The sequence below is a fragment of the Thalassophryne amazonica genome, chromosome 8 (genome assembly GCF_902500255.1).
Source record: "Thalassophryne amazonica chromosome 8, fThaAma1.1, whole genome shotgun sequence".
Lineage (NCBI taxonomy): Eukaryota > Metazoa > Chordata > Actinopteri > Batrachoidiformes > Batrachoididae > Thalassophryne > Thalassophryne amazonica.
Window position 1 is genome coordinate 69,894,001 of NC_047110.1, and position 25,293 is coordinate 69,919,293.

The following is a 25,293-nucleotide window of genomic DNA, read 5'->3' on the forward strand; positions in this document are numbered from 1 at the left end:
ATCTTCGAGCCTGCCCACACGACACCTGTGTGAATTGACTTTTGTCCATTATTGTAATCTGTTGTACTTGTTGTGCACATTCACAACAGTAAAGTGTGTTATTTGACCTATTCCATTGTCCGTTCATTTGCGCCCCCTGTTGTGGGTCCGTGTACTTACACTTTCCCAACAATTTCTCTACTTCTGGAGACAGAAACACGGCACTTTCTTTGGGTTTTTGGGCAAATTACACAGAAAGAAAGTGAAAATGCAAAGAAAAAATGACGATGCGGTGGAAAGTGGCCATGTGTTGCGGTTTGTTTATGACCTGCAGTCCAAACGTGTCAAAGCGATTTCGCAGCCGAGAAAACGTAGCTACTCTGGTTAGCTGTGTAAGCTAACACTTACCGACCAAAAAACAAAAACAAAAAACTGCACTTTTCACGACTGCTTCGATGATTGCAGCCGAAAATAAAACAGTACACCATTTTTCCGTGTGAAGTTATGCTGTGTATTTATTCGCAACAGGAGCGGCTGTCCCCATAAGTGGTCAAATCCTGCAATATCACACAGGGTTCAAACAAGACTGCGCTATAAAAGTCAAAGTCTATGGAGTCCTGGTGCTTCTTGTCTTACTGTGTGGTGGTGACACTTGAATGCTAACCAGTGCTTCAGGTGACAGCTGGGTGTCTTTGGTACTAGATCTCTTCAGAGGATCCTTGGGTACCACTGGATGAGGACTGTCACTTGCATGATGAGAGAATATCAACAACATTTTAGCCATAGTGCATATGTCTCTGGACATGATGGAACACACAGGTGCCTTGACCGCAGTGACTAGAAAAGGCCAACAAATGCTCAGATTTCACCTTGCTATGACAGATGAATGGTTACTTTCAAGTGATGTGGTTAGGGCCAGTTGGCCATCTAGGACCAAGGGTGGTTTTGCGGTGTGGTGTATGTGGTGATGTGCCAGACTTACCCTGACTTGACTTGCACACACTTATGCCTGTGTATAGGGCCATCTTGCTACTATTTAAAAAAAATAATAAATAGCCTTTTGGAATCGAAGGACAAGTCCATACAGCTTTAACAACAATTTCATTTCCTTTGTGCAGATTCACTTGTCCTATGTCTACCCCAAGGACTACACCCGACTCACACACATGGAGACGGAGACCAGCTGCTTCTACCCTGAGAGCTCCTACTACCTGAAGAGGTGAGATGTAACAATCTTTGTACATACAGTATGTGTAGTAAGATTTAAAGATATAATCTCTGATCAAAAAGTGCACAAACCATCCCCCCACTTATTTTATGACTTTCAAAATAGATCTTTCTATTGTCTAACAATAGACCTAAACTAAATCAGACCCCAAAGAGTTCAATCTTTGTCTCATCATACCAGAGGATGTTGTTTCTCATAGTCTGAGAATCCTTCAGGTGCCTTTTGGCAAACTGCAGGCAGGCTGCCATGTGACTTTTACTAAGGAGTGGCTTCCGTTTGGCCACGCTTCCATACAGGCCTGATTGGTGGATTGCTGCAGAGATGGTTGTCCTTCTGAAAGGTTCTCCTCTCTCCACAGAGGAATGCTGGAGCTCTGACACACTGACCTTCGGGTTCTTGGTCACATCCCTAACTAAAGGCACTTGCATGACTTTGATGCACACACTTGCATGACCTGTGTCGTGCAAGAGAGTAAACTCGTCTTTAACAAGTGCAAACTGAACACGAGAGGGTCGTCGACGCGTGCAATTACATAATTTTGAAATGTTCAAAAGATCTTTCACACATAAATGTCGTGCAACGTGGCGCGATCTGCTCACCAATACTACGTGCAGTTAGTCAAGTGGAGTAAAGATGAAGTGAACAGAGCGAGTAGTTGTGTCAGCACACCCCATCAGAGCGCAACTGGTCAGAATTATTATAATGAGATGTTAAATCTATCACAAACATACTTTTACAGCTGCACACAAGAAGGAAAGAACATCCAACCGTTTTACCAAGACATGACAATGTAAACATTACAAATAATTACCTTTTTAGATGGCTCCAGATGTTTTCTCCAGCTTGTTCGGCGCCCACACGTGCAAGCGGCTCCGGCTGGAGCGCTCCTCTGTGATTCAGGAAGCGATTAGAGCCGTTTTCGGCAGCCAATTTACAGAGAAAATTATTAATCCACTACAAAGTAATTATTTAAAATATGCAGCATCCAGCGCTCAGTGCATGGCAGTCGGTGGAACAAAGGACAGCATCCAGCTGGGAACACAGCGGATGGGATCATCATGACGATGTGCGTACAAGTGCGTGCATCAAAGTCTTGCAAGTGTCAGGGGACTTTAACTCTCTGGGGTCCGAGGGCATTTTTTGGACAGTTCACTCGCCTGGAATAAATGTTTTGTTGTTGCTGTTAACAGCTCTCCCTGCATCCCACAATCAAGTTTTATGTCTCTTTTTTTCAGGACAACCTGTGCTTTCAGAATATATATGTTTTTGTTGTGTTTTATAAGTGTAATAAAGGTTTACAATCAAAAATAGGCAAGGAAAAAATAAAGCGAAAAATAATTTTCCACACACATTTATTCAAAACACACAGCAAACTATAAGAAACAACTGTTATGACACTTTATAAAGGTAATTTGAGGTCTTGTGTGAAAGTCTATACAACAAAAAGGTTCAAACAATAAACACAAATGCACATTTTGAACAATATATACAAAATGGTCTGTGCGTTTTGTTGTCCATTGATATTATAAACAGTGCTTTACGCAGAGAAAGCAACAGAGTTATCCAGTAACATTCACATGCAAACTAGTGGAGCAACCCTGATAGTTACACACTCTTTGTTTGCGCACGTGAGATTGTCATCAGAGGCTCTCCGTCTGCTCCTGCTTTCACTGATCGCTGTGCGTAATGGCGCAGGGCACACTGAGTATGTACTAATAGTATGTACTCATTGGAGCACCCAGGGGGCTATTCACACGGGCCAACTAGTAACATATCACTCCAGAAAACAATCTTTGGCTTTTCACGTGAGGTAAATCTGCCCTACGATTGGATTTTGGAAAACCATGTGACAGTGAACCAATTCCGATTGGACACTCACATTGCGTACGTCATCACACAGCTTCTATGAGGAGTACAGAGATGGCCGATGGCTGGCTTGAAAGTCTGCGGCGGTAACTTTTCAGCAAAAAAAAGTAAGTTTCTATCTCATATCATTCAAAAGTTATTTGTAATTAAGTAAAGCTTGGTCTTCGCCGTCGTATATGACGGCATCGACCCCAGAGGTTTAAGGCCCTTCTCTCCCGATCGCTTAGTTTAGACATGCTTCCAGCTCTAGGAAGAGTCCTGGTGTAGCTGAACATCTTCCATTCATAGATGATGGAGGCCATTCTGCTCATTGGGACCTTCAAAGCAACAGAAATGTTTCTGTACTCTTTCCCAGATTTGTGCCTCCAGACAATCCTGTCTCGGAGGTCTGCAGACAATTCCTTTGACTTCATGCTTCGTTTGTGCTCTGATATATGCAGACAGGTGTGTACCTTTCCAAAATCATGTCGAATCAACTGAATTTACCCCAGGTGGACTCCAATTATGCTGTAGAAGTATCTCAAGGATTATCAGTGAAAACAGGATTTACCTGAGCTCAGTTTTGAGCTTCATGGTAAAGGCTATGAATTCTTATGTAAATGTGATTTTTAATTTTTGTTGTTGTTTTTTTAACACACTTGCAAAAATCTAAATGCTGGAATTTGATCCGAGGATGCCGGGATCTGAACCAAGGATCCTCTGGTCTCAAGCCCAAAACTTTAACCACTAGACCATCACATCCCCTAACTCTTAATGTTCTGAACAAAGTAAACCACTGCGCAGTTCCCAAAAATATGATATAATAAACACCTGAATGGCGGTTAGCTGGCTTGGACTCTAAGATGGGTGTGTTCAGGCATCTTTCATCTCACATAGAGCCACGCATACTGTTGTGAAAGTGTAGTGACACGGACCCACAACAGGGGGCGCAAATGAACGGCCAATAGATGAGCCAAAAAGTAACAATTTAATGTTGTGAAATGTGCACAACGAATATACAGACAATCTCAGAATATAATTACAGTCAATCCACAAAGGTGACGTGTGGGCAGGCTCGAGGATAGAAGACGTCTGTCCTGAGAAGAGCCGGAACCACACGATTTCCGCCGCCACAGAACCTGGTGAATACTGGAGCCGCCAAGTCCCGAATTCCCAGGTGATCACCGTCCCCGACTGTCGGATCTGGTACTGCTGGCGAGAACAAAGACAGTCAAGTGTGGGTGTGTGTACACCCAGTAACAACAACGGTGGGAATGCCACCTCCACCTCTCACTCAGAATGCTGATGTATTTACAGTAATCCCTCAGAGGAAAAGAGTGCCGTCCTGCACTCACTCAGCCTCCACAGGAAGAGGGACCGGTACTCCTGCAAACACTCACAATATACAGCTTAAGATAAACACAAATGGCTGAGGATATTACCTCCAATGAAGTATGATATCTCGGCGATGAGGTGGAGATGACGTCTGGGTTTTATGGAGTGAGATGATGAAGAATGAGTGACAGCTGTCAGGAAGTAATGAGTAACAGCTGTCACTCCCGGCTGTGTCCGTGGCGGCAGCGCCCTCTCGTGCCTCAAGCCCGCACTTCAGGCAGGGCGCCCTCTGGTGGTGGGCCAGCAGTACCTCCTCTTCTGGCGGCCCACACAACACATACTCCACCCATACATGGTGTCTCCCACAACAAAACCTACAGACACAGGCTTCATTTTCGCTGTTCAGGGTCTCTACAGAAAACCAGTGGGTGACGTACATATATACGTATATATAGTCTGTGGATTAAAAAAAAAAGTCTAACAAAAGTGTCCAAAAATAGGATGTCTACAGGTCTTACCTGTATTTATCAGAACCCAAAATTTCAAAGCAGAATATGCAGTACTTTTTATATCACTACTCATTGCCTTACATGAATTGTACGCTTAATTATTATTTTTAATAATTAAAACAAATGCTGCAATTCTGTATTTGGATCAGGAAAGTAAATGTTTGTTTGAGAAGTTAAGATGCCAACCACACACTGTAAAGCAAGATGTGCTTGGCAGTGTCTCCAAGTTTAACTCCTGGGATGGCTGTCCTTTGCTGCTCATCTCTCACTGTCTGTTTTTCAGTAGATTATGAAATCAAGATTAGAAAGCCTTTAAATGATTTTAAAAACTGCCCCAGCAGCCTTAGTAGACAACAGCACTGTGTGATTACAATGAGCTTTCCTAAACCACAGGCAAACAAAAGACCTACTTTACGTGTGCCTGCCTGAACACGCCCAGACATGTACCACATTTGTTTAAACTAATGTATAAAAGAACAACTGCAATTTATTGTGTTATGAGCGGCCACCATAGCCCAAAATGGGAGGCTCAGTGTTACTTACTTGTATCTGTCACAATCCAAATTTCAGAGATGACTGTATGGTAGTTTTTACTGTTTTTTTTTTTTTTTTTACTGGCTTCATTGTAATTCCTCCTGGTTCTTTTAGTATTATACTGCAATTCAATTCAATTTCAATTTATTTCCTTTATATAGCACCAAATCACAACAGAATTGCCTCAAAGCACTTCACACAGGTAAGGTCTAACCTTACCAACCCCCAGAGCAACAGTGGTAAGGAAAAACTCCCTCTGAGGAAGAAACCTCAAGCAGACCAGACTCAAAGTGGTGACCCTCTGCTTGGGCCATGCTACAAACATAAATTACAGAACAATTCACAGAACAGTTCACACTGCCCGTTACAAAGAATGAAATCGATATATTCCTTAGTTTGAATTTATTGAAAGTCACGCTGAAAACCAGGCCCAGGTCCCCAGAGATAGAGTCCACACACGGACTCCATTTTCTGGAAGACCTTGAACATGACCAACATATGGCTTTTATACAAGACAATGTAGGCGGTACAGTGGGTGGGTTTTGGTCTCACAATCCTAATCTTACTGGCTTCCCACAGACGGGGGAGCCCTCCCTTTATCTGAGACTTGCGCATGTGTGATGGAAGTGAATCTTAACTCTTATGTTGAAACTTTGAACCAGTTAGAACCAGGTTCCAAACACTTCTAAACAGATCACAAAAGCAAATACTTGATAACTAACATAAAATAAGGAATTAACACAGATATTATCTAACACCATTCTGTCTACGCTTGTTCTGCTAATCACAGGGAATCAGTAGAATAATAAATAATAAAATGGCAAAGTCTAGACACAATAGAGCACAAATAGGTGTCCATTGTCCAGGGTGACAGTTATGTCATCTTCAATTTACTCACAGCTTTTAGTCTTTTGCACAACTGAGGATGAAACATGTCACCCTTTTACTATTCAAAACTCTTCTTTGTAATTGTATTTGAATGTTTTTGCATGTGCTTCGGTGTGTCATGCACCCGTTCTGTCCCTCTGCTCTCTTGCCACTGGTCTTCTCATGTGTCTTCACAATCATCTGCTATCACTCATTTAATCAGTGACGTTTAACAAGTTATTGTCATTAGTAATGCCATACTTTGCCATGTGGCAGAGGCCACAGTGACGTTTTGCCTAAATCTCTGTGTACTTCTCACATCAGTGAATGTTCATTCATATTTTTGACATTATAGTCTGTAGCTAAAGTATATTTAGTGCTTGTCCAACTCCACTGTGCCATTTTTATTGTGTGTAATCGGAGTGCCGGGTAGGTTGCAGAGCACAAAAGGGTTGTATTTCACAACGTAATTAGTTATTTGTGTATTTTTTTCGTAACATGAAACAAATTAGTCAGTGTCGTCTGTCGTTGCCTTTAAGAGCCGGAGTCCGCTTCATGCTGGTGCAGTTGTTTAGACATTGGACTCGAGGTTTTCTGGGGAGTTACACAAATCTGGTCACATGTCACAGGGCATGAACTGAGAGTGGCCACCAAAGCTCCCTGTGGTGAAGCAGTAAAGCAGTCCTGTTGAAGTTTAGTATTTTCCATTGCTGCTTACTTTTGTTTAGTTTAATTGTTGTTTTCAACTCTGTGTACACCTGATCCTGTTAGATCTCAGAAATGAAACGGAGTAGAGTGTAGTCACATATTGAACACACCTATGCAAGGTATATCTCAGTTGCTCTGTGGTGCAGTCACTTTCTCCCGCCTCACGATGTGCACCCATGGTTGCACAAATAAGTGCAAGTACACTTTTTATTTTAAAAAACATGGGCTGGGTGTGAAAAGAAATGCATCATTTGGAAACTATCAGTGACATTTGATTTGGCCCAGATGGAAGTTGTATGATTGGCTTCAGACTGGATACTTTCCTGTCCAAACATTGCAATCAATCATTGCATAATTTTACATCGTTTGATTTTTTTTATTTTTTTATTCCAGATTCGGGTTCTCCAGATACATGCGACTTGACCACTCTGAAGTGCAGCAAGATGTAAAGTTTGGAAGAGGTATTTGTGTATACAGCTAATAACCTGCTTGTCTTTAATAACAAAGAATTTAAGTTACATGTATTGTCTGTCCATATCTTCTAGATAACCAAGACAACTTTAACAATAAAACCTACCACAGTGCAGGAGACAGCTGGGGCCAACTCAAAGATAACTTTAATCAGAACTATGGAGATGACAATAATCATGACACTAAGAAAGACATGCGCAAGCTATTCACTTTAGACATGCAAGAAGTTGTGGACATGCTGAAGAACTCTCCTACCACAACACTGCCTGAAAATATGTTGAGGAAAAGGCAAGGCAGTGTTGACTCTTCAAAACGCTATCCACGCTTGATGCGGAGTCAGGCAGATTTAAAGGTTAACCAACAAGACCAAGAAGTAGAACAGATTCGACCACAAGCAATACTCAAGTCAATGCAGAATTCCGTGAGGGCAGGACAGACGAACACTGTGAAGCCAATGGAAGCGAAGGAGAGCTTAATAATTTGGCGAAACCAGCAATATTCTAAACAACATTACGTACAAAAGTCTCAGAGAAAGAACAGCAATGTCATGCTGAGGACTCCAGAGAGGAACGCCTCAATGCCTCTCAAACCCATAGCGGCGACGCAGCAGACACATGTGAACAGACGGAATCAGTTTCAAGCAGCTGCCACTAAACGTTTGAGAACTTCAGAGCCAGACCAGGAAGGGACTTTTGTGCAGTTGAATCAGGGAGATACATATGTTAGAAAAAGTTTCAGGGAGGATGAGCTTAAGGTGAAGAAGCCTCTATTACAAGATAATAAAAATGTGAACATAACAACTAAAGATAAGGTGGCCCAAAGGTGGCCGGAGAAGTATGTAAAGAAAGATACTGTGTATAACAGTCGGAACCAAAGGAGAGACTTCAATCAACAACGTGAATGGGGAAAAGAAAAGCAATATGCTGCTGATAGTGATGACGAAGAGGAATTCAGCGAGTCACTGTTTGATACTGCGGTCAACTGGAGACAAACCTTCCAGGTCAACCACATAGACTTTCAGATATATCGCTCAGATTGGATAGACCAGCAATGCAACATCTCCGGCAACCTACTGCTCCAGACCAATGACGTTGAGACCGTAGTGCAGGGCTTCATGGACAGGCTCGAACTAAACTACCCAAAGTAAGTGGACATCAGCAACCAGCTTCATTTCATCAACAGTTAAATGGTTTATATAAATGTTGGGACTAGTTCATGATTAACCTTGACAATAAATTAATAAGGTCAGTTCTAAGCAGTGAAACTCCAAACTAATTAAAACAACAACTGCTATAGAGCTAGAAATTGAAAACATGGCATGAACACAGTTAAGTATGTTTGTGGCATGACTAGATGCAACATGATTATTCAAGCCCTTAGGTGGAGGGGGTGCTGGCTGCTGATTGAAATGAAATAAATGCAGTTAATGAAAGTAGTTGTTGTTCAAGTCAGGGAGGATTGTAAATAAACCACAGTAGAAATGTACATTCATTAAGTTGTGTCTGTAAAATGAACGTTAAAGCCATAAAAATACATTACTTAAACAGTGATTTGAAGCAGGTTACTTTTTGTGAAACATTTACTCTTAAATTTTAGGAAAGTCATGTTATATAAATTACTTAACAAGCCAACTAGAAGAAAGTACTGATTAGTTGTAGTCAACTCTTCCCCATGCTTTTCTTTTTTTTTCTTTTGCAACATTCTCTGATAGGACCTCGGAATTTTTTTTTAATAATTCTGTGTACATATAAATCTACATACACAGTATTACACAAGCAAGAGAGGTTTACAGCACAGTAAGGCAAGATACACAGGAACCTAATGCCATTTTCAATGAAATTCCATTTTGATGCAATTTACCGTTCAGAAAACATATTGGGCCTCATTTACTGAAGGTTTGCATGTGTAAAAATGTGTGCAAATGCCTTGCTGATTTAGTAACAACACACGGAGGATGTGTCTGTCAAATGCGCAAAATAGCGTGTATCGTCCATTTAGCACGTTTATCTTTATGAATGTGCACTTTGGGGTTTATCCAAATGACTGTACAAAATTCTGGGAGGGAACATGCAAATAAGTGAGGTTTGCACACACAACGGAATTTATCAAGGTCAGTTATACATATAGCTGGTGATGATTGCATCTGTATTTTGCAAGTTTGAAAGTTCAGGGGAAACTTATACTGCTGTGCCAGCAGCACACAGACCGCTGCCTCCTCATACACAGAATACAGAAATATAACACAATGCTAAAACACTCTCTGCCGTATGAGCATGTATCTTTTAACGGTGTCTGCAAGAAGGTGTGCGTGTGCATGTACATGAGCTTTTGAAAAGACTGGAATTTACCTTTGACTACGTGTGAAGCACGTGTACTCTGACATCCATGAGATTTCTTGTAAATCACTCTAAGGGTGTTATCAGCTTACAAAAGCAGCGTTTTAAGTTTTGCTTTTACGTAATATATGAGAAACAGATTTACACAGAAACAGCAGTTTCTGAACGAATTCCGCCATGTTGGATTAACAGCTCGAGAGAGAACAGTCAGTGATGTCACGGAGCGTCTCTACTCTGATTGGCTAACATCGTGTCCTTCCCAGAATCCCCCCCCCCCCAAAAAAAAACCGAAAAAGTGGATTTGCATGATTCATGCTGTCGGCCATAGAAGCATAACAATAGGAAACAGAATGTGACATTTTGACCTCTTAAAATAGGTCAAGGTTAGCCATCTTTGAACTTGTCCAAGGTCTGTGTCCCAGGAATGTTCCCTGTGAATTTGAAGACCTTGTCACTAATCGGGCTGGACTTATGCTGAGCACAGACAGACGGACGCAAGACCATCACTATACCCGATGGCCATATTTTTTGCCTTGGGTAAAAACCATTCGCTGTGACTGTCTCTATTAAGGCCACGCCTTCCCAAGGCACAGTCGCCTTGATTCAGTGGTTACTTGCGTGACCTAAGGCAGAAGGTTAGAGGCGTAGCTCCAAATTAGAGATGTTCCACCTTGCGTGGCATGATGCAATCTTAGAAGGTAAGCATGCACTACTGGCTACAAAGTGGGCCTATTATTCTGATTTTATCAACGAAAACAAGCATAGCTCAAAGTTTTTTTTGACATGGTAGCATTACTCATTCATGAACAGCAACCTGTTAGTCACTCTCCCTTGTCAGCACAGGACTTCTTGGATTATTTCGAGAAGAAAATAGAAGACATTAGGTTGAGCATATCCCAGCATGCATTGGCTCAGCCACTGCACCCTGCTATGGAGGTGGGTGCTACCGCTGAAGTGTTACCTAGATTTGCAGAATTTGATAGTATCTCACTGGCGCACTGGCGAAGCTCATGATGTCTACAAAGAGCACATCCTGCTTATTTGATCCTATACCAACAAAACTGTTTCAGGATCTGTGGCCCATTGTTGGGCTGACTGTGCTGGAACTGTTGTGTGGGCCGCCAGAAGAGGAGGTACTGCTGGCCCACCACCAGAGGGCGTCCTGTCTGGAGTGCGGGCTCCAGGCACCAGAGGGCGCCAGGCACCAGAGGGCGCAGCCGCCTCACAGGAGCAGCCAGGATGACAGCTGTCACGCATCATCTGCAACAGCTGTTACCAATCATCCGATCAGCAGGGGTACATCAGCAGGACGACGTCTCCACCTCTTTGCCGAGATATCGTTCTACCTGGAAGGTAACGTACTCAGCTAACTGTGTGACAGTAAACCTTTTTGTGACTTTGTGCGTTGTATAACAGACTTCTTTTCCAACGAGAGGTGGAGGTAGTTTTCCTGCCGTGCGGATTGCTGGATGCAAACGCGCCCTCATTTAATTGTTTCTTTGTTCCTCGCCAGCAGTACCAGGTCCGACACGCGGAGGCAGTGGCCACCTGGGAATTCGGGACTTGGCGGCTCCAGTATTCCCGGGGTCTGGTGGCGGAGGAAATCGTGTGGTTCCGGTTCTGCTTTGGACGGACGTCTCCTATCTTCGAGCCTGCCCACACGACACCTTTTGTGATTTGGCTTTTTGTCCATTATTGTAATCTGTTGTATTTGTTGTGCCCATTCACAACAGTAAAGTGTTGTTATTTGACTTCCTCCATTGTCCGTTCATTTGCGCCCCCTGTTGTGGGTCCGTGTACCTACACTTTCCCAACAGGAACTTGTTAATCTCTCACTAACTTCTGGATCTGTTCCTAAATGTTTCAAATCTGCAGTGATTAAACCATTACTTAAGAAACATAATCTTGACCCTAGTGTATTGAAAAATTATAGGCCGATATCAAATTTATCATTTTGCTCTAAAATTCTGGAAAAAGTGGTTTCACAGCAGCTCGTGGATCACCTTACTGAGAATAATCTTTTTGAGCCACTGTAGTATGCTTTTAAATAATATCACTCCACAGAGACAGCGCTCTCTAAAGTAATGAATGACCTTCTGAGAGCAATGGACTTGGACACCACTACAGTTTTGGTGCTGTTAGAGCTTAGTGCTGCATTTGATACCGTGGATCATCATATTTTACTTGAAAGGATGGAGAATCATTTTGGGATTACTAGATGTGCCCTTGCGTGGTTGACGTTATACCTGTCCAGCCATTTTGTACAATAACACTAGCTCTAACCTTAGTGACATAAAGTTTGGGGTTCCACAGGGATCCATCTTAGGCCCCCTGCTCTTCTCCCTTTATATAGCACCCCTTGGGCATATACTGCAGTGTTTTGGGATTACCTTTCACTGCTATGCTGATGATACTCAGTTATACATGCCGATAACTGCTGGTAATCTCAGTCACATAAAATTCTTAGAAGATTGCCTTGCATCAGTGAGAAGCTGGATGTCTAAAAACTTCCTACTTTTAAACTCTGATAAGACTGAAATGATGGTTCTTGATCCAGCGAGACATCAGCAAAGATTCATCCCATCCTGTCTATGGCTGATGCTGAAACTCTGATACATGCATTTATCTGTTCTAGATTGGACTATTGTAATGCTCTATTTTCTGGTTTACTGCAGTCCAGCATTAGGGATTTTCAATTGGTTCAAAATGCTGCTGCCAGACTCTTGACACGATGCAGAAAGTTTGATCACATTACGCCCATTTTGGCATCCCTTCACTGGCTTCCTGTCTCTGCGAGATCGGATTTTAAGGTTCTGTTATTAGCCTATAAAATTGTTCACGGACTGGCACCTCCCTATCTGGCTGACCTGGTTAAGTTCTGCGTACTGGCTTGGGCTCTGGGTTCGCAGGATGCAGGACTTCTCTGTGCTCCTAGGGTGAATAAAAAGTCTGCGGGTCACACAGCTTTTTCTTATCGTGCCCCTGTTCTGTGGAACGATCTCCCTGCGCACATACGGCAGTCAGATCCTGTGGAGTCTTTTAAATCGAGACTTAAGACCCATTTGTTTTCACTGTTATAGCATTACTATATTATATTATTATGTTTTTTATTCTTTTTACTCTTTAATTATGTTTTTAGTCTTTTAATTCAATTTGTTATGTTTTACTGAGTTGTGTTCTGTGAAGCGCCTTGAGGCGACCTTGTCGTGAGTTGACGCTGTATAAATTAATAAATTTGAATTTTGAATTTGAAATGTCGGGTACATTTAAAAAGGTTAACGGTTTACTTTGCATTTATTTATTTAAGAATAAATGCCTCCATATGTAACAGGCAGACCAGGTGCATTTTGCATTTTGGTGCAACTCATGGCAGTTACAGTCATTGGCATGTTGCACAAATAAAGACACACCCATGCGCATAATAGGGCTTATGTGGGATGATGCTTGCACATCTGTGCAAGGTCTGTGTGTTTTGACAGTGACGTGCACAGAGACAACTTTGCACAGAGCATACATCTGTGTGTTCTGCCGACACACACACAGCTGTCTGCACAGCCACCTGTGTGTACGCGACAGCTGTGTTTTGTTTCTCACACATTCTGAGCTATGAGCACATCACGCACAGCTGTCTTTGTGGGGTGATGCACATGTGTTTGTCTGTGCTACATGTGCACTCTGTGCGCTACTTTACGCACAGAGTGCACAGAGACAGCTGTGCATTGTACTTGCAGAACACCTCATAGTTATTCACCAGTTTGTTGAAATACCTTGGATTGAAGAATAACTAAACCTTGGAAATAGAAGACTGCTTTTTTTCCTTCTTTTCTTTTTAATAGTCAGCACATGAACATCCACTTAATGCTACAGAGTTCATACATAATAAAGTATAAAGTCGTAAAATATTGAGTTGTCTTCCATGTGTATTGGGCAGCGCAGTCTCGTTTGAGGGCGGGCACTAAAGGGTTAAAATATGAAGCATATGATATAATTTCTCTACTTCCGGGGACAGAAACACATTACTTTCTCTGAGATCTTCGGCAAATTACACACAAACAAAGTGTAAATGCAAAGAAAATTTGAAGATGCAGTGGAAAGTGGACATATGTTGCGGTTTGTTTATGACCTGGAGCTTAAACGTGTTGAGGCGGTTGTACAGGTGAGAGAACGGAGCTACTCTGGTTAGCTGTTTAGGATAACACTTACCGACATGACCTCTCCCATTTGCCTCATCTTCCCTTCTCCACTAGGAACAGAAAAAAACTGCACTTTTGCAACTGCATCGGCGATCGCAGCCAAAAACAAAACAGTACACCAGAGCGGCCATCCCCATAAGTGGTGCAATATCACGCGGGGTTCAAACTTGACTAGAACCAGCATGCAGTATATTAACTTATGTGACTGATTGAACTTAACTTTGTGCTTACTGCCATTAACTCATGCAAACTCATAATTTACACACTGCTGTCTGTGTCACATTACCATCTACTGTTAGTTGCACATTTTACTTATAATAAATCACTCGCAAAACTGCCTCCACCACAACAAGCAAACATTTGGATTGACCACGCAATTTAGCGCTCATTATCTGCAATCTTAGTAAATCAGGCCCTAATCTTAAAAACCCAAATACAGTGTAAACGTGCCTTGACACTTGCATGAATTTGATTCCCGCTCTGGCATGCAGTCTGGCGTGCCAGTGAGAAAACTTGTTGTAAACCGTTGTAAACTTACGTGAGGTGTGCGTGCAAGTGTGCAAAGAAAAATTTTGAAACTTCTGGCATGCATTAATTTTGTGAACTAGATGTGAACATTGCGCAACCTCTTCAAAAAGACTATGTGTCACTGCAACTCTTTTACCAATCCATTACAAAATAAAATAAATAATTACTTTTGAGATGATTCCAAATGCGTTCTCCACTGCATGTGCAACAGAGAATCTGCAGATAATTTCTCTGTGATTCTGGGAGTGATGAGAAATGGTTTCATCAGCCAACTTCTGAGAGCAAATGCATCATCAGCTACGCCGTCCAGCAAGGACAAAGTGGGCCGCATTGGTACAATGAATTGTGCAGCAGTGCGGGGATCAAATTCATGCAAGTGTCAAGGTAGCTTAACACAAGCCCACCTTTGTTTAAGAATGCGCATCTTCAGTTGCAGACTTGCAGTCAGACGAGATTAGACAAGTAGTCGGGCACTAACCCATTGTAGTTGACTCTTAACGAATAGTCATCACAACCCTAGTTTATATTATGATCCTCTTCCTCAATCTAATATCAGTATTCATGTGTCATAAAAACTAGTATTTAAATTTCCAACCAAAATTACCTCAGATACTGAGGTGGTGCATAGAAAACCAAACAAACAAACAAAACCCTGATTTACTGTACAAGTTTGTGTCTGTGTTGAAAAAAAGTGCTGCTTTTCTCTTATGTTTTTGTGACTTGTCCTGTGTCCATAGGCAGTTCACCCTGGTCCGTGTGATTAATGTGGTGAAGCGTGTGGATGGGATCCAAGGTAGCCGGTACCTCATAGAGCTGGAGTTGAAAAACTCGACTGGCCAGTTGCTGCGGTTCGCACAGTACATCTACACTCTGGTTCGGTACAGCAAGAAACGCGTAGTCAGTCTCGGTTTACGGCACCCCATATCTCAGATGGTGCTGTGCAACCCAGTGGGCTTCCAGTGGAATCCTGTTGCCATGGTTCACTTCATAGTTCCAGGTACATTTATATTTAGCTTTACTCACTGCATCAGCCTAGTCCAGAACACACTGAGATGTGTGCCTTTTTGTGTGTTCTTCAGGGTGTGTAGCAATGTGTTAACAGCAGAATGACATGGGACATTAACTTTACATGGGATGTTGAATTTACTGTAAGACGTCTGTGAAATTTACAATATTGACACTGCATACACTTGAGAGGGAGGTCTAGTGCTTAAGCGTTGGGCTTCAGACCAGAGGATCCTCGGTTCAAAACCCAGCCAGACCAGAAAATCACGGGCAATCATGGGCAAGGTCCTTAATCCCCTAGTTGCTCCTGGTGTGCAGTGAGCACCTCACATGGCAGCACCCTGATGTGAGTGTGTCTGTGTGAATGGGTGAATATGAGGCATAATTGTAAAGCACTTTGAGCTTCTGATGCAGATGGAAAAGCGCGATATAAATGCAGTCCATTTACCATTTGTTGAGATGGTGTACACCTTGTCCCTAATTCAGTGTTCATAGCAGTAAAGGCCACTGTTTCATGATGTTAACATCCAAGTGTATTGAGACGTAACTTGTCAATGGGCCAAAGCAATTTGTGCAAGTGAATTGTAACAGTGAGTCTTTAAAATACTAATGTGTGGAAAGAACATGAAGACATGTAGATTTCTTTGTTGAATTAGACACGAGCACTTGGAGCGCACTTGTTTGCAGGGTGTGGTTAGTGTGCTTGTGTGTTTCTCTGTGCACGATCCACTGTGCAGGTATCGGAGTGTTGACACCAGTGACTGGAGAAGTCCAAGGGGATGTCCACGTTTCACCTGGCTGTGGAAGATGTGGGGATGCACCGGTTGTAGGATACGCTGGTAACTACCCAGGCAGAGAGCTGGATTATCCCTATGTCTCGAAAGTAACCATCTATCTGCCACAACCAGGTGAAACCTTGGTGTTCCCTTGGCTTCCTCCGGCCCCGGGGGTTCTCAATACTGAGGTGCTTGCTTGCTGGGTCATGCACAGAGAAATGTGCCCCATGGCCAAAATGTTGTAGGTGGTGGTTCCACACAATGCAAGTTGTACTCTCCATCTGTGCCTACCTTGCTTGACGTAGATATTTCCAGGGATACCAAAGTATCCTCCAAAGAGACAGAGTACCAAAGACATCATCATCTTAGGTCACTGGTTAGCCTCCAAGTCTCACAACCATATAGCAAGACAGGATGCACCAGGATCCTAAAGACTTGGGCCTTTGTTCTCCTGCAAAGGTATCAGCATTGTCAAATATTTCTGTTCAATGCCCTCATGACTCTATAAGCTCTTTGTGGCATCTCTTGAGCCCAAAGGCTGAGGACCCAAAGGTATCCTTTAGAAAGCAGATAACCCGTAAGTTAGAGAGGAAATGGCGTCTCACTAATTTAGAAGATCTTCACTTAGCCTGGAAAAAGAGTCTGTTGCTCTATAAAAAAGCCCTCCGTAAAGCTAGGACATCTTACTACTCATCACTAATTGAAGAAAATAAGAACGACCCCAGGTTTCTTTTCAGCACTGTAGCCAGGCTGACAAAGAGTCATAGCTCTATTGAGCCGAGTATTCCTTTAACTTTAACTAGTAATGACTTCATGACTTTCTTTGCTAATAAAATTTTAACTATTAGAGAAAAAATTACTCATAACCATCCCAAAGACGTATCGTTATCTTTGGCTGCTTTCAGTGATGCCGGTATTTGGTTAGACTCTTTCTCTCCGATTGTTCTGTCTGAGTTATTTTCATTAGTTACTTCCTCCAAACCATCAACATGTCTATTAGACCCCATTCCTACCAGGCTGCTCAAGGAAGCCCTACCATTACTTAATGCTTCAATCTTAAATATGATCAATCTATCTTTATTAGTTGGCTATGTACCACAGGCTTTTAAGGTGGCAGTAATTAAACCATTACTTAAAAAGCCATCACTTGACCCAGCTATCTTAGCTAATTATAGGCCAATCTCCAACCTTCCTTTTCTCTCAAAAATTCTTGAAAGGGTAGTTGTAAAACAGCTAACTGATCATCTGCAGAGGAATGGTCTATTTGAAGAGTTTCAGTCAGGTTTTAGAATTCATCATAGTACAGAAACAGCATTAGTGAAGGTTACAAATGATCTTCTTATGGCCTCAGACAGTGGACTCATCTCTGTGCTTGTTCTGTTAGATCTCAGTGCTGCTTTTGATACTGTTGACCATAAAATTTTATTACAGAGATTAGAGCATGCCATAGGTATTAAAGGCACTGCGCTGCGGTGGTTTGAATCATATTTATCTAATAGATTACAATTTGTTCATGTAAATGGGGAATCTTCTTCACAGACTAAGGTTAATTATGGAGTTCCACAAGGTTCTGTGCTAGGACCAATTTTATTCACTTTATACATGCTTCCCTTAGGCAGTATTATTAGACAGCATTGCTTAAATTTTCATTGTTACGCAGATGATACCCAGCTTTATCTATCCATGAAGCCAGAGGACACACACCAATTAGCTAAACTGCAGGATTGTCTTACAGACATAAAGACATGGATGACCTCTAATTTCCTGCTTTTAAACTCAGATAAAACTGAAGTTATTGTACTTGGCCCCACAAATCTTAGAAACATGGTGTCTAACCAGATCCTTACTCTAGATGGCATTACCCTGACCTCTAGTAATACTGTGAGAAATCTTGGAGTCATTTTTGATCAGGATATGTCATTCAATGCGCATATTAAACAAATATGTAGGACTGCTTTTTTGCATTTACGCAATATCTCTAAAATTAGAAAGGTCTTGTCTCAGAGTGACGCTGAAAAACTAATTCATGCATTTATTTCCTCTAGGCTGGACTATTGTAATTCATTATTATCAGGTTGTCCTAAAAGTTCCCTGAAAAGCCTTCAGTTAATTCAAAATGCTGCAGCTAGAGTACTAATGGGGACTAGAAGGAGAGAGCATATCTCACCCATATTGGCCTCTCTTCATTGGCTTCCTGTTAATTCTAGAATAGAATTTAAAATTCTTCTTCTTACTTATAAGGTTTTGAATAATCAGGTCCCATCTTATCTTAGGGACCTCATAGTACCATATCACCCCAATAGAGCGCTTCGCTGTCAGACTGCAGGCTTACTTGTAGTTCCTAGGGTTTGTAAGAGTAGAATGGGAGGCAGAGCCTTCAGCTTTCAGGCTCCTCTCCTGTGGAACCAGATCAGGGAGACAGACACCCTCTCTACTTTTAAGATTAGGCTTAAAACTTTCCTTTTTGCTAAAGCTTATAGTTAGGGCTGGATCAGGTGACCCTGAACCATCCCTTAGTTATGCTGCTATAGACTTAGACTGCTGGGGGGTTCCCATGATGCACTGAGTGTTTCTTTCTCTTTTTGCTCTCTATGCACCACTCTGCATTTAATCATTAGTGATTGATCTCTGCTCTCTTCCACAGCATGTCTTTTTCCCGATTCTCTCCCCTCAGCCCCAACCAGTCCCAGCAGAAGACTGCCCCTCCCTGAGCCTGGTTCTGCTGGAGGTTTCTTCCTGTTAAAAGGGAGTTTTTCCTTCCCACTGTCGCCAAGTGCTTGCTCACAGGGGGTCGTTTTGACCATTGGGTTTTTTACGTAATTATTGTATGGCCTTGCCTTACAATATAAAGCACCTTGGGGCAACTGTTTGTTGTGATTTGGCGCTATATAAATAAAATTGATTGATTGATTGATATATGTCACTGTTGAGATAAGTGGATGTCTGTACGATTTCAACAATTTAACTGCATACAAATCCACTTCTGAAGGCCAAGTCCAGGAAGCCTGGATCCCAGTCTTGATCCAAGACTATCACAAACCCACACTGTAACAAATTTCCTTTTTTTATTTACAGTATCCTTACTAACAACTCTAACTGCCAGTGAGGTACTGTAAATTAAAACAAAAATTTGCAGGAGTGCAGGCACTCCTCCTTCTTCACTCAGCTTGTCAAGTGTCGTAATCAGGGCATCAGCTGATTCAGACAGTAATTTACCAAACACTGATTATGTGTGCATATGTGTTTGTCAGTGAAAAACCAGGCTCGGTGGGTGCAACAGCTAATTTCTGATATGGAGGAACTGTACAGAGTAACAGGAGACACCAACTTCAATCTCATCATCGTTGACTACAGCAGCACTGACATGGACGTCCACATGGCTCTGCAGATGTCCAGTCTCGAAAGGTGTGTATGTACATGCTCGACAAAGTCTGATTCTGAACTGCAAGGCTCAGTGTATAAATGTCTGTGTAATACGCCATGTAATACGCCAGGTACAAGTATGTGAAACTGAGTGGAAACTTTGAGCGCTCTGCTGGTCTGCAAGCTGGTGCTGACCTTGTAACTGTGAGTATTGGTGAATACCTTAGGGTTAAGTTGAGAAATATGTACATTCTTTGATCAGCCTGTTATTTATATGTTTTTCCCTCATCGCCCTTCCTCAGGACAAACACAGCATACTGTTTCTTTGTGACCTGCACATCCATTTCCCTTCCTCCATCATCGATACCATCAGGAAGCACTGTGTGGAGGGATACATGGTCTTTGCTCCTATTGTTATGAGACTAGACTGTGGCGCTACACCTTCAGATGCCAGAGGTTGGAGCATATATACATTTTCAATAACTGGTCTTATTTATGGCCTTTTAAGGCCTTCACAGATCTGAAAATTGCAGAGCCCACGTACCAAGATGTCACCTATCTGTCCATCCACCAGTATTTCTGTGCACGCTCTGTCATAACTCCCTACCTACTGGTGGTACAGTCTTATTTTTGGTGTCAATTTATTTGCAGGATATAAGTTCCTTTAGGGTGTAAAATATCATCATTTGCAATAATTAATTAATTACTTTAATTAACTACAGAGGCTAAAGAGCAGATTTTCTGTTTTGCTGTATTTGAGTAACAGGTCACCAAAATTACTCCATTTGAAATGATAAATTTCACAGAGGTCAATGAATCACAGTTGAATGCCAATTTTTCAACTAGTGATGCAGTTAGAATGGAAGTGGTTTTGTGTATTTGGAATAATTTTGCACCAACATTGAGGCTATGCAACCACACACACACACACACACACTGGTGGGCACAGTTCCACTAATCCGCTAACCGATAATTATCGAAGCCTATGTTTTCATTATCGGATTAGCTTTTCAGATAACTTTGAAAACCATGAGTGGACTAATTATCTTCCAATAAATTTTAGACCACTAACCTATTTTTGCAGGCGTGGTGAACAAAGCTCAACAGTTATAAACATTTATGAAGTCCGAAATCAGAGATTTGAATACCTACCTGTTAAATGTTTTAGATGCACAGCTCTATCCTCTGCAAACAGAGGAGACCGGGTTCCAGGAGAAACTGCTCTATCCTCTGCAGACAAAGGAGAACTGGTCACAGAAAAGAAAAGCTCATTTCTTTTGACCCCATACAGATGTACTGGCAATATCACCCAAGTCATGTATATGTATGTGTGTGTGTGTGTGTGTGTGTGTATATATATATATACATATTCTATTTCTACCTCATTTATGTCTCATACTCTTACAATTATTATTATTGTTGCTTATCCTTGCACACGCTGTTTGATGAACATTTTCCTCTACTTGCACCTATCTTGTGTGTTTTTTTTAAGAGCTGACGTAACATGTGAATTTCTCCTCTGTGAGATCAATAAAGTTTATCTTTATCTTTATCCAGAGGCATGCAGTTTTAACTTATGGTTAAAATTTTAACCAAACTAATTTCGGACAAGTTATTTAAATTAACGTCACGTCTGAAGTTTTAGAAAGTGAAAATATCAGATATATGTTTTAGTTTTAAAGTAATGCACTAATTCTGAAGGTTTTAGTGTGGACATTGTGTTTCCACAAAGTGCATTATGGGTAACCTCACTACATTCACGACAGAAGAAATGCATTTGCGATGCTCTGATCAGGCTCCACACGAACAACAGCATTTAAACCCTTTGTATATTGTGCCTAAAACTCTCATGAATATATTCTCTGGGTTTATAGACGTTGTTACTGTTTGTGATGTAAAAATGCCAGAAGAAGCTCAGGTTGCTTCTCCATTATTTTCAATTGGAATCATTGGGAACTGCAATGCTTCATGTTCTTTAGCGTCTTGCTTTTGTCAAACACTGACTGTCCTCTTTGTTCCAGAGCAATATATATAAGATGTCTGAAATTCAGTTTGCGTTTATTAATTCCACGCATTTTAAAAGTAGCAGACACGGACAAATTATTTATTTGGAATAATAAATGATCCGTATGAAAACTGCAAGTTTTCAGGGTCTCTACTGCCAGCTACTGGCCAGTAGTGTTCATGGCAGTATTCGCCCTAAGTACTGAGCATCTGGGCACCAGTAGATGGGAGTGTTCTATTTATTTTGACCCCGGTTATATCAGACAGTTGTCAAATCAACTTTTTGGCTTTGCAAATGGCTTTTTTTTAACAAATAAAAAAAGGTATATTTTTAAAAAGGCACATTTATATGTAAACACCAACACACACACACCTCACATTAACATGTTTTTTACATAAAATGAATGAGTCAACCAATCAGTGTTAGCGGAGGCTCATTTACCCATAATCCCTTTGGCATCTGTCTATGTTTGTTACAAAACTTCAGAATTAGTGCATTATTTAAAATTAAAAGATATGTGTTATATTTTAACTTTGTACAAATGACAGAATTTACATTAATGGAGTTATTATATCTGTATTAATTCTATTTACACTTCAAAACCATAAGTCAGCACTGCTTTATTTTCCAATACCTCTGCCTCACGGTGATACTGCTATTGAGTAGAGTTGCGCTTCACTGCTTCTCTCAGCGGCTTCACTGCTACAAGCTGTGTAGTAAACAGGAGCTTCCAGCAGTGGGCAGGGCGCACAAAGACAGAAGTGCTGACTCATCGTTTGGGTCTGTGGTCGCCTTTGACGCTACCAGAAACGATTCAGCTTGTTAGTTGCAAGTGTACCGAAGACAATGAATTGGATTGGTTACAAGGCGTAGCCCTGTAGCTTCCGATAATTCTTTGGGTGGTTTGTCGGATTAGCTTCATAAAAGATAACTTTTCAGTTAGCTGATTAGCTGTTATCAAAGCTAACGTTTTGATTAGCTGTGCCCACCACTGTGTGTGTGCATATATATACGAGGTCTGTTAGAAAAGTATCCGACCTTTTTATTTTTTTCAAAAACCTGATGGATTTGAATCACGTGTGCTTGCATGAGCCAACCTTGAACCTTCGTGTGTATGCGTGAGTTTTTTCACGCCTGTCGGTTTGCATCATTTGCTTGTAAGCAGCTTTTGTGTGAGGATGGGTGGAGTCTCTCGTTGTTTTTTCTTTGCAAGGAAATGGCGGAACAACTGGAGCAGCGCGACTGCATCAAATTTTGCCAGAAACTGGGTGACAGCCAGTTGGAAACCATTCGGATTATTCAGACGGCTTTCGGTGACGATCCTATGGGCATCACACAGATTAAGGAGCAGTACAACCAGTTTAAAGACGGCCGCACAACGGTGGAGAGCGCACCGTGCTCCGGGTGCCCATCAACATGCTGAAATGACCGGATCATTTCCAAAGTGAACGCTGTGATGATGTGGGACTGTCGTGTGACTATCCGAGAAATTGCGGAAGAGGTGGACATCAGCACTTTTTCGGCGCATTCCACTGTGACAGAAGACTTGGCCATGAAAAGAGTTGCAGCAAAATTCATCAGCACGAAGCTGATGGTGGAACAAAAGCGCCACCGTGTTGAAGCCTCACAGGACATGTTGTGACATGCTCACCTCGTCCACAATTTCTTGGCTAGTCACATGAGTGAAAAGCCACTGAAAGCAGTCTGAATCTTCCAAATGGTGCAAGAGCTGGGCATGTCACAACATATCCTGTGAGACTTCATCACTGAGGTGCTTTTGCTGCGCCATCAGCTTCATGCCGATGAATTTCGCTGCAACTCTTTTCATGGCAAAACCTTCTGTCACAGTGGAATGTGCCTAAAAAGTGCTGCAGCAGCTGACCAGATCAGCTGCTGCAGCACTTCCTTTACACACGCCTGAGATGTGATGTGAACACCGACCAGCACAAATGAGGAGAACCACCGTGGTGAATAAAGCAGGAAACTTTTTTCAATGAAAAAAGTTCAGTGAAAACTGGCGAAAAGTGCTAGCAGATGAAACCTACACCCAGCGACTGCAGGCTGTTATCCAGAAAAAAGGACACACAATTGACTATTAGCATCAGAAGACTAATAATTTCTGGTAGTTTTTGTTTTTGTGAAATAATTTTGTTTCTGTAAGTATCCAAAATAAAGCTAGGATGTTTAGAAATCCTGTGTTGAAAATTCCTTGCTCTGTTAAAAAAGCACTCGGGAAAATTTTAAAGAAAAGTTCACACTGGGTTAATAACTTTATCCTAATCTGTAGGTGGTTATATACTATTAGATACTATCTTAATTTTAATCACTTTTAACATGTGTAGTTTTTAAATTAAAAGTCCCAGTTACAATAATCATGAAACTGAATTAATTTGTAAAAGGAGAGGACTTAAATGTCAAAAGGGAAGAAAACATACCAATAAGTACTATCAGTCCAAATGTCATTGGTAAACAGAAATACAAAATCTTCTTGAAATAAATACTTGCTGCTTTTAATAATAACCACATAAAGTTTTCATGAAAATGTGACGAGCAAGAGCATCTGTGTTGCAGGTTACTGGGAGGTCAATGGCTTTGGACTGCTGGGGATCTATAAGACAGATCTGATAAAAATTGGAGGAATGAACACCAAAGAATTCACCAACCGGTGGGGAGGAGAAGACTGGGAACTTCTTGATAGGTGTGTTATTTGAATTCTGATTGTAATTTACTGGATAGGCTGACATTTATTCATTAATTATTTTATTTTTATTTGTTTTACTTGTTTTTACTTTGATCTTGTCTTAATATTGTTGGCAAAATTAATCTTAAACTACACTCAACAAAAATATAAACGCAACACTTTTGGTTTTGCTCCCATTTTGTATGAGATGAACTCAAAGATCTAAAACTTTTTCCACATACACAATATCACCATTTCCCTCAAATATTGTTCACAAACCAGTCTAAATCTGTGATAGTGAGCACTTCTCCTTTGCTGAGATAATCCATCCCACCTCACAGGTGTGCCATATCAAGATGCTGATTAGACACCATGATTAGTGCACAGGTGTGCCTTAGACTGCCCACAATAAAAGGCCACTCTGAAAGGTGCAGTTTTATCACACAACACAATGCCACAGATGTCGCAAGATTTGAGGGAGCGTGCAATTGGCATGCTGACAGCAGGAATGTCAACCAGAGCTGTTGCTCGTGTATTGAATGTTCATTTCTCTACCATAAGCCATCTCCAAAGGCATTTCAGAGAATTTGGCAGTACATCCAACCAGCCTCACAACCGCAGACCACGTGTAACCACACCAGCCCAGGACCTCCACATCCAGCATGCTCACCTCCAAGATTGTCTGAGACCAGCCACTCGGACACCTGCTGAAACAATCGGTTTGCATAACCAAAGAATTTCTGCGCAACGTCGTACAGCCATTGAAGAGGAGTGGACCAACATTCCACAGGCCACAATTGACAACCTGATCAACTCTATGCGAAGGAGATGTGTTGCACTGCATGAGGCAAATGGTGGTCACACCAGATACTGACTGGTATCCCCCCCCAATAAAACAAAACTGCACCTTTCAGAGTGGCCTTTTATTGCG

General features: G+C 41.6%; 1 protein-coding gene across 2 annotated transcripts in view; it reads left to right on the forward strand.

Moving 5' to 3' along the window:
- The window catches only part of b4galnt3b (beta-1,4-N-acetyl-galactosaminyl transferase 3b), a 79,148-nt gene that overhangs the window by 50,102 nt on the left and 3,753 nt on the right, over positions 1-25,293 (forward strand). For both annotated transcript variants that reach the window (XM_034176580.1, XM_034176579.1), the window contains exons 12-19: positions 1,098-1,198; positions 7,399-7,466; positions 7,551-8,619; positions 15,271-15,530; positions 19,566-19,719; positions 19,809-19,881; positions 19,980-20,133; positions 24,254-24,380. In XM_034176580.1, coding sequence (XP_034032471.1) covers positions 1,098-1,198; positions 7,399-7,466; positions 7,551-8,619; positions 15,271-15,530; positions 19,566-19,719; positions 19,809-19,881; positions 19,980-20,133; positions 24,254-24,380 — 2,006 coding nt within the window. The remainder of the gene's footprint in view (positions 1-1,097; positions 1,199-7,398; positions 7,467-7,550; positions 8,620-15,270; positions 15,531-19,565; positions 19,720-19,808; positions 19,882-19,979; positions 20,134-24,253; positions 24,381-25,293) is intronic.